The 13,195-nt window shown below is 51.4% G+C and overlaps 1 protein-coding gene across 2 annotated transcripts in view; it reads right to left on the bottom strand.

The window, feature by feature from the left end:
* UPF1 (UPF1 RNA helicase and ATPase) overlaps positions 1 to 13,195 on the bottom strand; it is a 36,856-nt gene that overhangs the window by 5,117 nt on the left and 18,544 nt on the right. Inside the window, exons 6-20 of one of the 2 annotated variants that reach the window (XM_079116698.1) lie at positions 12,025 to 12,186; positions 11,249 to 11,366; positions 10,998 to 11,096; positions 10,321 to 10,429; positions 10,001 to 10,160; positions 9,781 to 9,899; positions 9,063 to 9,227; positions 8,845 to 8,959; positions 8,104 to 8,247; positions 7,499 to 7,712; positions 4,199 to 4,316; positions 3,409 to 3,565; positions 2,153 to 2,295; positions 1,039 to 1,213; positions 303 to 384 (exon numbers count right to left, since the gene is read on the bottom strand). In XM_079116698.1, coding sequence (XP_078972824.1) covers positions 303 to 384; positions 1,039 to 1,213; positions 2,153 to 2,295; positions 3,409 to 3,565; positions 4,199 to 4,316; positions 7,499 to 7,712; positions 8,104 to 8,247; positions 8,845 to 8,959; positions 9,063 to 9,227; positions 9,781 to 9,899; positions 10,001 to 10,160; positions 10,321 to 10,429; positions 10,998 to 11,096; positions 11,249 to 11,366; positions 12,025 to 12,186 — 2,080 coding nt within the window. The remainder of the gene's footprint in view (positions 1 to 302; positions 385 to 1,038; positions 1,214 to 2,152; positions 2,296 to 3,408; positions 3,566 to 4,198; positions 4,317 to 7,498; positions 7,713 to 8,103; positions 8,248 to 8,844; positions 8,960 to 9,062; positions 9,228 to 9,780; positions 9,900 to 10,000; positions 10,161 to 10,320; positions 10,430 to 10,997; positions 11,097 to 11,248; positions 11,367 to 12,024; positions 12,187 to 13,195) is intronic. The other variant, XM_079116699.1, reaches the window with a different exon arrangement.

The raw sequence follows: 13,195 nt of genomic DNA, 5'->3' as shown, positions 1-13,195 counted from the left end.
TGAAGGGAGCTGTGGTGCACCCACTGTGGCAGGAGGCGCAGGCCAGAGCACCGGCACCTAGGGGAGCGAGGCTGAGGGACACTGAGAGAAGTAGAGCAGCACGTCTACGACACGTTTTGCTTTTAGAAGCCCACAAAGAACAACCATTCAATTTCTGACCAGGGTCACTAAAAAGTGCCCCTCATTGTCAGGACTGAGGCTTGTGAAGACCACCCAAGGAGCAAGAGCCAATGCTGAGACTTGGGAATGTCAACATCCTGGCATAGGGACGTGGGCTAGACTGGTCTCTGCAGGAGACTCACCCTGGCTGCTCCGGTCATAGACGGATCCTGGGATGATAGCCTCACGGGCATCATACATGGCTGTTGTCATGAAGCGGGCCCCCTGCAAAGTTGTGGACAGATGAGGAATTTATCATGTCAACAGAATGAAGAACTCTCCACAGATGTGGTGGCCTCAGGTAGCAGGTGCTTGAGCTCTGAGGGTTTGCTGACCTCGGTGCCCCAGCTCAGTTTCTTAACTGTAGTGCTTGATTCCTCACCCATTACAGGCCAAGTGTGACTCCCAAGACCACCCAGGACTGAGCAGCCCACGAATCCCAGAGCCAGACAGGCCACAGCAGGCTCAGGAGACCATGCGGGAGCTCAGCTGGAGTTCCGCGTTTCCCCGGGGAGGCGCTCTGGGCGGAGTCCCTCCTGTCAGGGGGGCACAGCCCCAGCCTATGCTTGCCTGATGCGCCATCTCCACCACCCACAGCTGCCTTCCCAGGACAGGATCCTGGGAGAAGGAATCCCCGGTCCAACCTCTGCCCTCACCCTGCCCTGAGACCCTCTAGATCTGGTGATGTGGCCCAGAGAGCTGGGCTCACGTGCCTGGAGGTGGTGAAGCCAGGGGACCCTAACTCCCAAATCCTGGGTTTCGTGTCCCCTGCTCCTCTGCAGGGTTCTGGTGCCACTAAAACAAGAGATAGGCCAAGCAGACCCCTGAACAAGTGAGAAGCTGGCCCTCTCCCCAGCCCGCTCGCCTCCGGCTGCTCACCGGGTTGATGGTGTTGACAAGCTTCCGGGGCTTGCTGAACTGCATGAGGCTCTCACGCAGGTTGTTCAGCGGCCCCTCTACCAGCACCTTCTGCTCCTTGTAGTAGTTGAGCAGGTGGTTCCACAGTGGCTGCTTTGACAGAGCCTTCGGGTTGCCCACGATGATGACACCATACCTGCAACAAGAACCTGGTGCTGAGGACCTGAGTGCCAGGGGGCTGGGGCTCGTCTGCAAAGCACGCCAAGGGAGACTGAGCACATTCAAATCAAGACCCAAAGGGACACAGGGCAGCTCTCGTCACCTAACGTGCAGCTCCCTCCTTCACACGCGTGCAGCGAGCAGGAGCCCAGGGTGGAGGGCAGCAGGCTCAAGCCAGGTCAGGCAAGCCCTGGAGCCTGGCACCCGCGCTGCCCACCCTGCATACAAGTTCATTCTGTGGCAGACTCCAAGCAGCCCAATGTCAAACACCTGCCCGGCACAGGAGCTTGGACACCAAGTGTCTGCAGTCAACAGTCACTTCCCAGGCACTGGGGCATGAGCCACCGAGGGACACCTTACACGGCCAGCTCCTCTAGCTCACCCAAATGAAGCTGTGTGTCAAGAACCCCACCTAATACTGGGCACGAAACAAGGCAGCACCCTAGAAAGTAAGGTGCCAAATTAAGGCCAACATGACCATGTAAATTGAACCAGGAGGTGCGAGCAACCAGCTCCTGTTATTGGCAAGCCATAGGCTAGATGCCTGCATTTCTGGTTGACAAGTGGGCAGTTGCTGCTTGGTAGTTGCTACAGGGACTGACACACTGGCCACCTTGGTCTCAGGGTCCTTTTTACTATTAACTCAGAACAATTACATTCTAGAACCTTAAGAAGTACTCAGGATTAAAGGGCACGACAAGGTCACCCACAAACCTAAGCCACAGGGTTTGAACCTCAGCCTTGAATCCCCAACACATAATTATGGCTGGACTGAGACACGTGGGCCCCAGACAACCAACTAGGACACGGAAACAAAGATAACCCATGATGAGACATGGAGCCCAATGACCTCTAGTACTGGCCAGGCCCTGTCAGGCCAACCCAAGCTGGGCCTATGCTACAAGGGGGAGCATACCTAGCTCTGGTCAGGGCCACATTAAGACGTCTGGGGTCATTTAAAAAACCAATTCCTTGGTGCTCATTTGCGCGTACACAGGAGAGTATGATGAAGTCCTTCTCACGTCCCTGGAAGGCATCCACGCTAGCGATCTCCACCTCCTGAAAGGGTTGGCATTGTCCTGTCAGTCAGCAGGCTGCCCCAGGGATCCCCAAAACCACATGGAACATGTCAAGACACACCATCAAATGCCACTGGTAAGCTAAGACCTGGCACTGCTCACATCACTCTCCTGACTCTTATTCGGGGGGTGGGGGTGGGGTGGGGTTGGGGGTTCTGTGGACTGAACTCAGGGGTGCTGAGCAACATTCCCAGTCTTATTTTTTTTCCTGAGATAAGAGACAAGGCCTAAGTTGCGGAGCAAGCCTCGAACTTAGGATCCTTGTGCTTCAGCCTCCAAGTCCCTGGGATTACAGGGGTGCACCACCATGCCCAGCTCTTCTGGCCTTTCCTACTTTTTGTTTTCTTTCTTCTCTTGTGTGGTGCTGGGGACTGAACCCAGGGCTAGGAAAGCACTCGATCACTGAGCTACACCCTCATCCTTTTTATTTTGTTCCCCAATAATAAAAGCACACACGTGCTCCTGGAAGACCTAAGGAAGAGGACAGAAACCAGCTGAAACGTCGTCTCCCAGATGTTGCATTTGGGATCACTTGCACATGGAGTTGTACTGGGATGTTAATAAAGGTGGGAATGCTGTCTCCACCACACGGGGGCACCCATTGTTCCCTACTGTTCTAATCGTAAGAGTCGATTCTCAGTTTACTCTGAAAAAATGCCCCAAGAAACACATTTTCATGCACACATGGTTCTGATCTTTGAAATATATGGGTCTTCTGAGGTATGACAGTAAAACCTCTAGAAGGAAACAGAACATCTTTGAGATCCTGGTGTAGGCACATGTCTTCAGTGAACTTCAAGGAAGCACTGACAACGAGAACATGCCCGATTAGTGCCAGCATGTTAGTGACATGCCTCAGCCTAGTGCCTGACACCAGGACGCTGGCAAGGACACTGGCAATGTGCTATCATATGCCCTTCCTGAGAGGCTAGACAGACTCGTGCTTCTGAGCTCTGCATGTGACAGGCGCCCCTCATGTTGGCAAACTTAAAGGTCAAAAGTCAACATTTATAGTGTGACCCAGAGGCCAGGCCTGAAACAAACCTCTACCGAGCGTGTGGCACACGGCAGGGCATCCTGCAGTGTGACATACCTGGTAGAGCTTCGTGTGCAGAGAGCCGCTGAACTGCATGTACTGCACCAGGTAGGAGCGCTGGCCCTCGTAGGGTGTGATAATGCCGATCTGGTCAGGCTTGGCACCCGCCTTCAGCAGCTTTGTGGTGATCTTCTCCACATTGGCAGCTTCCGTCCTACAAAAATCAGGCTCTCAGTGACAGGGCTCCCCTTCAAGATCCCCAGCCCCAGGTGGAGGCTGTGAGGAGAGGGTGCAGCTCCACCTCCAGTGTAACATGGACCTTCAGCAACTCAGGGGCAATGAGTGCCATGCTGACAGCTGAGAGTGTGACACTGAAAGCCAAACTGGCATCACCTGCCCCAAACCCAGCATGACCATAGCTGGGCTCCCTCATCCTTTACTAGGAAGTCAAGAGAACTGGAAAAAACTCACACTGCAGGCTTAGAAAGTGCCCAACATAAAAATAAATACAGTCATGAGCAGTCGCGTGGCTGTGACCCCAGTGACTTGGAAGGCTCAAGCAGGAACACCCTAAGTTCAAGGGCAGCCTAGGCAATTTAGTGAAATCTATGTCTCAAAAAGTAAAATGGGTTTGGGATAGAGCTCAGAGGAGGAGCACCACCAATGGGGGTTCAATCCCCAGTACTGCAACAAACAAACAAACAAGCAAGCAAATACACTGGAAAACAAGGTGGAAATAAAATGCTGTTGGTAGAGTCTGCAGAGATGGGGGAAAAGAAAGGAAGAAAAATACCACTCCACAGGTGGCCTCAAAGCCTATGGGTGCTGGGAGATATGTCCTGCTTACCTGTTCAGGTAGGATGTGCCTGAGCTAGCAATCTCCTCCTGGCCCTGGGTCACATAGAAGAACATGGGCTTGTCAGGCTGGGGCCATTGGAAGTCAAATCCCTTTTTCACACGGTCCGCTGACATTAGGAGGAAAGAAAAGAGATATGTCATATCTGAGAAGAAAAGTCACAGTTGTCTCAAGTGAGCCCAGAGGACAATGGGCACTGGCTCCAGGGCAAGGTAACCAGGTTTCGGGTCTGACACCTAGGACTGAGCAAGGCCATGCGGGGGCAGAGCTGGCACTAACCGGGCATGTCCTCGTTGTGCTTCCTCGCATCCGCTGAAGACGTGTGCCTACACCAGGATCTCAAAAGTGTTCTGTTTCCTTCTAGAGGTTTTACTGTCATACTTCAGAAGACCCATAAATCCATGACTGACTTCTGTGACTGCTGAGCTTCATCTGTCACTGATTTGGGCCTGTGGACAGGCACTCCCGCCTCTGGATCCATTCCTGAGTCTGATATTGCCCTAGTGCCTACAGTGGCAGTGCTCCAACACCTCACAGTGGGAACTGCCATTGTCCTTGAGTTCAAGATGCCATGACTGTCCCTAGCCCTGAGCATTTCCTTACTTTTAACATCAGCCAGTCATCTCGCATGCACTCAACTTGCTTGTTCCCAACTCCCTTGGGAACTTTCATCAGCATGAGAAAAGCAACGTTGCTACCACAGCTACACTGACAGCGACTATGGCCACCAAGGACATACCATAAAAGGACCTTTATATTGAGGTGAAAAAAAGCACAGTCCATCCATCTAGTCAAAGTGAGGGCAGGGGTCAGCTGGTGAGTCTGGGGGCCCAAGAACCCAGGGACTACTGGCAGATGCTCAGCCCCACACAGCTACTGCCAGGAGCTTGCACGTGTGACCACAGCCCTCAGCAGCTGGTTAAGACTCGCTAAAGCCCTGCCCCGGATGGTGGCCACTCAGGGATGCAGGCAGCTTCTAGGAGCCGGCAAGGTTGTTTCAGGTTTGGGTACTGGTTATGCAGGTGTGTTCACTTAATGAACCTCACTGAGCTGGACTCTTACAACGTGGGCACATGCTTACAGTTCAATAAATTTAAGAAAAGCAGCTTTTCCCCCTTTTCTATTTTGTTGAATTGTTGGGATGGAACCCAGGGTCTTGCATATACTGGGCAACTGCTCTACTACTGAGGTCCACCCCAACCCCAAGAAAAAAGAATTTCTTAAAATGTAACTCATTGGGGCTGGGGTTGTGGCTCAGTGGTTAAAGCACTTGCCTACCTCAGCACCACGTAAACATAAATAAATAAAATAAAGGTACTTGTCTATCTACAACTAAAAAAAAAAAAAAGAAAAAGAAAACAAAAAACACGACTCATTGGATAAGAACTAAGTAGGGAACAACAACAAATAGTGTTCAACCAAGTTGCTAATGACCTGGGGGACAGTCATGGTGGTGAGAACAGGGCTGGCAAGAGGTCTGGGCCAGCTCTGAGCCATCAGTGCTCAAACACCTCAGAAGGCCACAGGTCAGGTCTTCATGGCCTCACATTTGCTAGCATGGCCATGTGATGGGATAGCAGCATCCTAAGAGTCTCTGTGATATGAACAGTGGCAACAACTGCCAGGACCCCATGCCCTTTGGGAGCAGCTTGGCATAAGCTTGGGCTTGTGTCCCCGTGTCTAAGTGGCTAGACACACTGACACCGCAGGTGGCAAGGGTCTCGAATGCTGCTCTTAACAGGACCCCTTGGAGTTCTTAAAAGTTGAGAGGCTTTTGTGTATGTGGGTGAGTGTGTTTTAAAACTTACAAATTTAAAACATGCATTTATTCCTTTTAAAATAAACCCAATTTGTGTCACATGAAGTTTTTAATGAAAAATCTACATTTTAAAATGAGTTGAGTGAGGAGAATGGTCCTGCTCTCCATTTTCATACGTCGCTGTACGGTGGCTTAACGGGAGGCCCGGGACCTGCTTTTGGACCAACTTTTGCACCAGACTCCTGCAATATGCTCAAGGACACAAAGAAAGCCAGGCTCACAGGCACAGAGAGAGGAAGGAGGGCAAAGTTTTTATAACCTAAAACTTTCTGGATAAACATGGCTGTCCATCCCTGAAACTACACCACAGCTAGAAGAGGTGGTTCCTGCAGGCCAGTCATGCCCATCCCTGGTTGTCCTCACACTACGGGTCTCTGGCCTCTGCATGACTGTTTGGTATCTGGGAAATACCTCCTCAGTCCATGCTAGTTATCTTGGAAATAACTACCCCTGAGTGGTGAACAGCCCCGACATTCACACATTTCATGGCAAGGCAGGGGAATTCCATTTGTCACCACCACAGATTTCATCAAAAAAATACTCTAGGCACTCGGACAACCACAAGCCCATGTGACAAGACTCCAAAATTCTCACTTTCACTTGAATCCTTAGATTTTATCACTGGTGACAAGCACTGCCAGTTTTTTTCCCTTGAAACCATAATGGGTTTTCTTGGACCATTTTCAGGAAAATATCTGTCCAGTGCCCAGTGTGAACAATCCGCACATATCTACCTGCAAGTGCTTCCGCTTTAGTGCCTCCCACACTGCCAGGCCTCACAAGCACTTCCATTTTGTCACACTGAAGAGAAAAGGCTGTGCGCTCAGGGGTTAGTAGGATGAATCCTCTCCTCTTCATTCAAGGCATTCTTAACTAACAGTGTGTGGCAGTGATGACACCAAGGGTCTGGCATAATTGGTCAGTCACATCCCGGTCAATCACCATGAGTGTGAGTGTCAGGACGGTGGAAAGGGCAAGTGCTGCCTCTGTGCTAATATCAGAGTAGTTCTGACCTCAGGGAAGCCTGCAGAAGGTCTCATGGACTCCACCGCCGGGGGCTCTTTGGGGTTCTGGCCTTTGAGAACATGCACTCTGGCTCCAGTGATCTCCATAAAGCACTTAACGTGCCACGCAGCATAAAGCAAGGTGAGTACCCAAATTCCTGTCTCTGCTGCTGAGTATGAGGCTGTGTGAGCCTCGGTCTGAATTCCAAGAAGGTGACTTTGAATTTCACGGAGGACAGAGGCTCCCCTGTCCACACCCTGGGGAAGCCTCACACTCTAGGGCAACTGCTCAGTCCCTCTGACCATCACACTGCCCACGTGAGGAGCCCTGCCCAAGACCTCATACAAAGTGCCCTGTTGTCACCAGCTGCTACGCAAAGCCCCTGAGGGAGAAGCTGACAGGCAGGATCCTTCTCCCCAGGTCACCACATTCCCTTGGACCCACTTCTCTCCCAAAGCCCCTGCTACCTGCAGTGACGCCGTTTTGGAGAGAGCCCTCGTAAAAGATGTTGGATGGGAAGGCACTGAGGGCGGGGTGCATCCGGTACTGGACCTGCAGGCGGATGGGACGAATTCCCAGCACCACCAGGCGCTCAAAGAGTGACTGCGACAGTCCAGCCTTGGCTGCCTTCTTGCACATCACCACTGGGCCCAGCTGGCAGTGGTCACCCACAAGGATCAGCTGCAGTGAGAGAGGCCACACAAGTTGAAACCTCAACCATGAAATGGCCTAAACACCATTAGCAGAGGACTAGGGGACTCTGGGTCCATTTAACACCATCTGGCCTTTCAAATTCAAAAGGAAGAACATGGGATAGGAAAACTGCTCAGCACATTGTATGCCACCAACAGCACAAGGTTACAATGCTGGACCTGCACTCAGGACCTGGCACATGGAGGCTCTGAGCACAGTGGCACAGGCTACTCTTCAAATATGCTCAAAGGGGCCTCTGTGTATTCTATGCTGCTCTGCCAGGGCACCACCCAGCACATTTTGTTTTTAAAAAACAAACCTGGGGCCTTAGAAAACATGCATTTCAGATAAGACTGGCAGTGGAGGGGAGGTATCCCACCTGCTTGGCTCCGAGGACCACGGGAACCATGCACTCTGGCTCAGTGGCTTGGGTACTCTCATCGATTAAGATGGAGCGGAACTGCATCTTGGCGAGCCTTGGGTCACCAGCGCCCACACAGGTGCAGCAGATGACATCCGCATTCTGAGAAAGGGGTACAGAGGCAACAGGAAAACTACATGGTCAACGCTAGAGACCTGAGAAAGAGAGCAGGCAGAATGGGGGGTGCCAAGGGTGTTGTTCCATGCCCTCTCTGACAATTATTTAAATAAGCCGCCCCTCCCACAATATCTCCTGTCCAGATTGCCATGACCAGCAACTTCATGACCCAAACGGTTGTGCCTTTTTAGAGGCAACCTTCCACAGCTCCAGGTCTCACGACAACCTCTAAGGGGCAGTGCTGAGCTGCTGAAATCCCCACACTAGGGCTGAGATTATACTTTTGGTGGGTTCATTCGTTGTAAGAGTGTAATAGAGTACTCCAGGCCCACTCCCCCAAGCAGCGGACCAGATTCCCAAGGTCCCAACAACAGAGTCTGGCAGGGAGTGAAAACCACCAGGAATTCATGTTTGGGGCAAGAAGGCAGACAAAGAGGTATCTAAAATTCTCTTTTCAAAAGTAAAACAACAAACAGGTGCCATCACAGGCTTCACAGACTGGCGTTTTGGTCCAAAGGAACAAAACATAAGCCCTCTGCTCACAGGCTGTTCCCAGCCAACAGAGCCCAGCCAGAAGCTCACCATGAGTAGCTCTCTCTCAGCCGTGCGCTTCAGGGCCCGGTACCGCTTCTCATCCGCAGAAGAGAGCTCCCCTGTCTCATCCTTCAGCTGCTGCAGCTTCTGCAGCTCTGGCATGCTGCAATCACACATCAGGTCAGTGGGCACGCGGGCAGTCTGTATGCACCAGCAGTACGTACAAGGGTCCAGTGAGGCGCCCACAGGGCCAGCCTGACACCCACCTGTCCATGTTCCTGATTTGGTTGTGCAGAGCCAAGAAGGACACTGGGGAGTCAATGGCCTCGCGACTCTTGGCACAGAGGCGCACAACTTTCAGCCCTGTCTGGTGGATCTTCTCTGTCAGCTGATCCACAGCTATGTTACTCGGAGCACAGACAAGTACAGGCCTGGAACAAGATGTGAACATCTCAGTTTTTGCCCAGAGGAAATTCAGTGAATGTTAATGAGCCAAGACCATTGCTTTTAACAGGCAGTGTAGCCAGCTTTGGATCTAAGGCTCTGGGCTGGAACAACACATCCAGAAGGAGCTATAACCCCAGCAGTCGAAGCTTCTTGCTTCCCACCCAGCCTTCAGAGTTCTGACTCACAAGAAATAACGCGCTCATGCCTGAATGCAGAATCCTCACCTCCTGTCCATATATACTATCTGGGACCTTCAGAGTGCTCAGAAGCACAAAGGCACAACAGAGCCCATGACACACTGACGAGCTGTGTATTTAAAACGGCAGCAGGCTTGGTTATTCAAAAGGACTTGTGAAGGTCAGATCTAGCACGACTCACATAAAGGGCAGAATGCCGAGCTGCGCAGGGTCACTGCCTGCTGCTCTTCTCATATTATCTGGGCCTGAGGACACAACTGCATCCAAAGTTCTCAGCAGACAAAACTCCTCATTTCCACCACCCTCCATGTCTCATCCACAAGCCGTGCAGACAGCCTACCCATTGCCTTGCCGAGCCAGGTGGTAAACAATAGTGGCCGACGTCACCGTCTTCCCTGTGCCTGGAGGGCCCTGGATCAGACTCAGGGGTCTCTGAAGTACAGTCTTCACAGCATAAACCTTCAAGTAAGGCACCAGCAGTTAGGAGCAGCAGTTACCCAGCAGCCCTCCCAACAGGCCATGCAGGGTGTCCCTGCGTGTCCCCATGGACCTGCAAGAACCTGAGAGTGGTTGAGGTCAGGGAGTCCTTGTGCTGTGAAGCGCTTCGGCAGCTGGCACTTGATGATCACATCCTCTACCTCATGACCAAGCAACTTGTGGTAGATGTAGCCCGACACAGAGGTCTCATCCACAGCAAATGTTTTCAGTGCACTCTGCATCCTGTAGGGAAAGCATGCGGTCAACAAAATTCAGTTGTGAACCACATTCTTGGCCATGGTGACAATTTACAGAGATACTGGAGGTGGCAGACGGTGACCCTAACAACAGCGGGCGTCTGCAAATCAGACAGCAGAAGCAACCGGTAGGAGGGTGGACGTACCTATCAAATGAGGTTGACTTCCACACAAAATCCACCTGGAAATTATGAGTCACCTCCACGGGTGCCCCCACACTGCTACGGAGTTCAATGGCGATCTCATCGCCATAATCTGTGTGCTGAGTTAAGTTTGCTTTCTTGTCCAAAGTCGGGTTTCCCCCTCCTAGGGAACCTCAGCTGTTGGTCTTTAACACTTATTTGGTTACTTAGGAGAACCCCGCTCTGTACCACATGCTGAAAACATGCAGAGCCAACACACAGAGAGATCAGAGTTCTCACTCACGACGTTTGCTGTGAACCCAAGATACTTCCCACTGAGAGCCCATGATCACTTGCTGGCGCAGGTTGTGCACATGCTGTGTGTGTTCTCTCTCTCTCTCTCTCTCTTTTTCACACACACACACACACACACACACACACACCCATGAACAGGTGGGGAGGGGCCAGCTTTTGGCCAAGGCACATGTGGTGACACCACTGTGGATGCCCTACTTGAGCAGAAGGGAAGCAGCTGCATCCACCCTACCCAGCCAAGGTTAAGGGACTGTGGCTTTCCTAAGGGCAACAGAGTTCTACCAACCAGTTCCTACCATTCTGCACAGCTGTGCCCGTTAAACCCATGACCCCACAACCATCTTTTCCCAGCCAAAACGGCCCAGCCCTCAGTACATGAAGGATACTATCGGGGACCTTGATGACGTGGCCGATCCCTTTCCAAAGGGGCGCAAGGTCCCCTTTGTACCGCAGACATATCTCATCCCCCTGCATGAGTCGCATGTCTTGCGGTGAAAGAGACAGCAAGAGAGTTAGCGTTTTTAACATATGTCGTGGCTTCCACCATGAAGAGTTCAAATCAAGGGACACTTTACAAGGGTGAAACTAGGAATTTTATGCTACTTATGGTCACAAATATTTTAAAACTTAAAATCACCTCTTAACCAAATTATGACTAAATCCTCATTACCAGAGTCAGTCTTGGGCAAAGTGAAGTAGGCGATTCTCTTCTTGTTAAGGCCCAGGTCCCACCTGACCGTGATGTTATCTTGAGTCTGAACACATGGAAAATAAAAGCCCGGTTAGCCTGCACACAGACATGGGCCTGGACACCATGTGTCTGGCTTGCCCTGAGGATGTGAACCTCCAGAAAGGTTGTGCCAGTGGCTGCACACTGTAGCTTCTGGGTGCAAAGTGACACCCACAGCCTGAAACTCCATCAAAAGCACGTCTGGGAGAGAAGCAATCAGGAAGCCCCAGAACCCATATAATAAGGTGACCCATCGGCAGACTGCAGCAAGCAACAGGAGGGCCCTAACACAACGTTCACTCCAGAAGAGGCTTCTTCCTGGACCGTGGGCTGTGAGAATTGGCTGCAGGAGGGAGAGAAGAGAGGTTGACTGCCATGCAGTGGGGTTCCCATTTTGCGGGCACGTTCTTTGTAGTGACCTGGCATAAGGTCTAACTCTTGTAGCTGTAAGCAAAGCTGTAAACCAGACTGCAAGGGATTTTTGTTGGATATTAAAACAAAACACTGAGGTTGGTGTTCACTCCGATGACTGGGGCACTAGTTCTTCATCACTCGCATGTGACCGGGATCTGCATTTCTGTCCAGCTCTGCAGCCTAGAGAGGAAAGCACCCTCCCCACCTTAGGAGAGATACTTTGTTAAAGGAGAATCAGAGACCTCGAGCCCTTGCACACACCACATCACCTGTGACTCTTTCAGTTTCTTATCATAGTCAGCCTCCAGCTTGACCAGGGGGCCAAAGATGTTCTGGTACTGGTAAGCATCTTCGTACCGCAGGAGGACATGCTGCGGCTCCTCATCCACTCCAGGCTTCTCCAGGTCCTCCAAGGTGGCTGAAGGGTTTTCCTACAGGATGAGAAGAGCAACTGCTTGCCCCATTTCCACCCACATGCAAATAAGCAAGAGTTCGGAAGGCACCCAAGGAACAGAGCACAAGTCCCACTCCTCGGAATGGGTCCATGAAGACTTCAGGTAGAGAGGTGACCAAAGTTCACTTCAGGTAGTGAGTGGTGCCCACACCACAAGGAGCAAGGAGAGTCCTGGTAGCAAGAACTCCATGCTGCTATCCCCTGCCAGCTTGTAATGTGCCTGTGCCTCAGCTGCCACTTCTAACCCCCCTCGTGAATATGCTACAGAGCTCCAGGTGCACAGCCTGACATAGGACTACAATAAAGGGGTCTTTTGGATCTGGCTGCCTTCTCCAAGAATACCCAGCATCAAAGGCCTCTTTCAGCCTGCGTGAAGCCCACTGGTTTCTCTCTGTGGTCCACAGCAGGAGAGGCCTGTCTCCCATATCCTGCTGCCTCTGAGCTGACCCAATGTGGTCCTGCGGCTCTTTCCCAGGAGCTCTTGGGGAGCTCTGCACTGATAGACAGAATGGTATCTGAGAACAATGAAGTACTTCAGCAATCTGAAAACTGAAAGGGAAAGGTGCTGTGCTAGACAATGATTGAAAAAAATAGGATCCTACTGCTGGGTGCACTAGGGAAGCCAAGGCATAAGAATCACCAGTCTTGGTAATTTAGCGTGACTTCTCAAAATAAGAACTAATGAGGGCTGGGGATGTAGCTCAGAGGTAAAGCTCTTGCCTAGCCTGTGTGAGGCCTTGGGTTCTATCCATAGAACCTTACGAAAATGTCCCTATTTAAGGTTTCTGGTTGAATGGGTGTTGAATTAAAATTTCTAACCCAGTTAGAAATAACTTTATCACAAAGTCCTAAACAGCCAGAACAAAAGAAGGGTCTCCTTGGAGAAACAAGGGGTGGTGTGTACCATGAGTCTGCAGTCATAGCAGGAACCCTATTATCTAGCTTCTCCCCTTTACATCCTCCTGTGCTAACCTTGGCTGACCTCC

The sequence above is a fragment of the Sciurus vulgaris genome (genome assembly GCF_902686455.1).
Source record: "Sciurus vulgaris genome assembly, chromosome: 16".
Classification (NCBI taxonomy): Eukaryota; Metazoa; Chordata; class Mammalia; order Rodentia; family Sciuridae; genus Sciurus; species Sciurus vulgaris.
The sequence above is the reverse complement of the archived record's forward strand: the minus strand, read 5'-3'. Positions and strand labels throughout refer to the sequence as shown.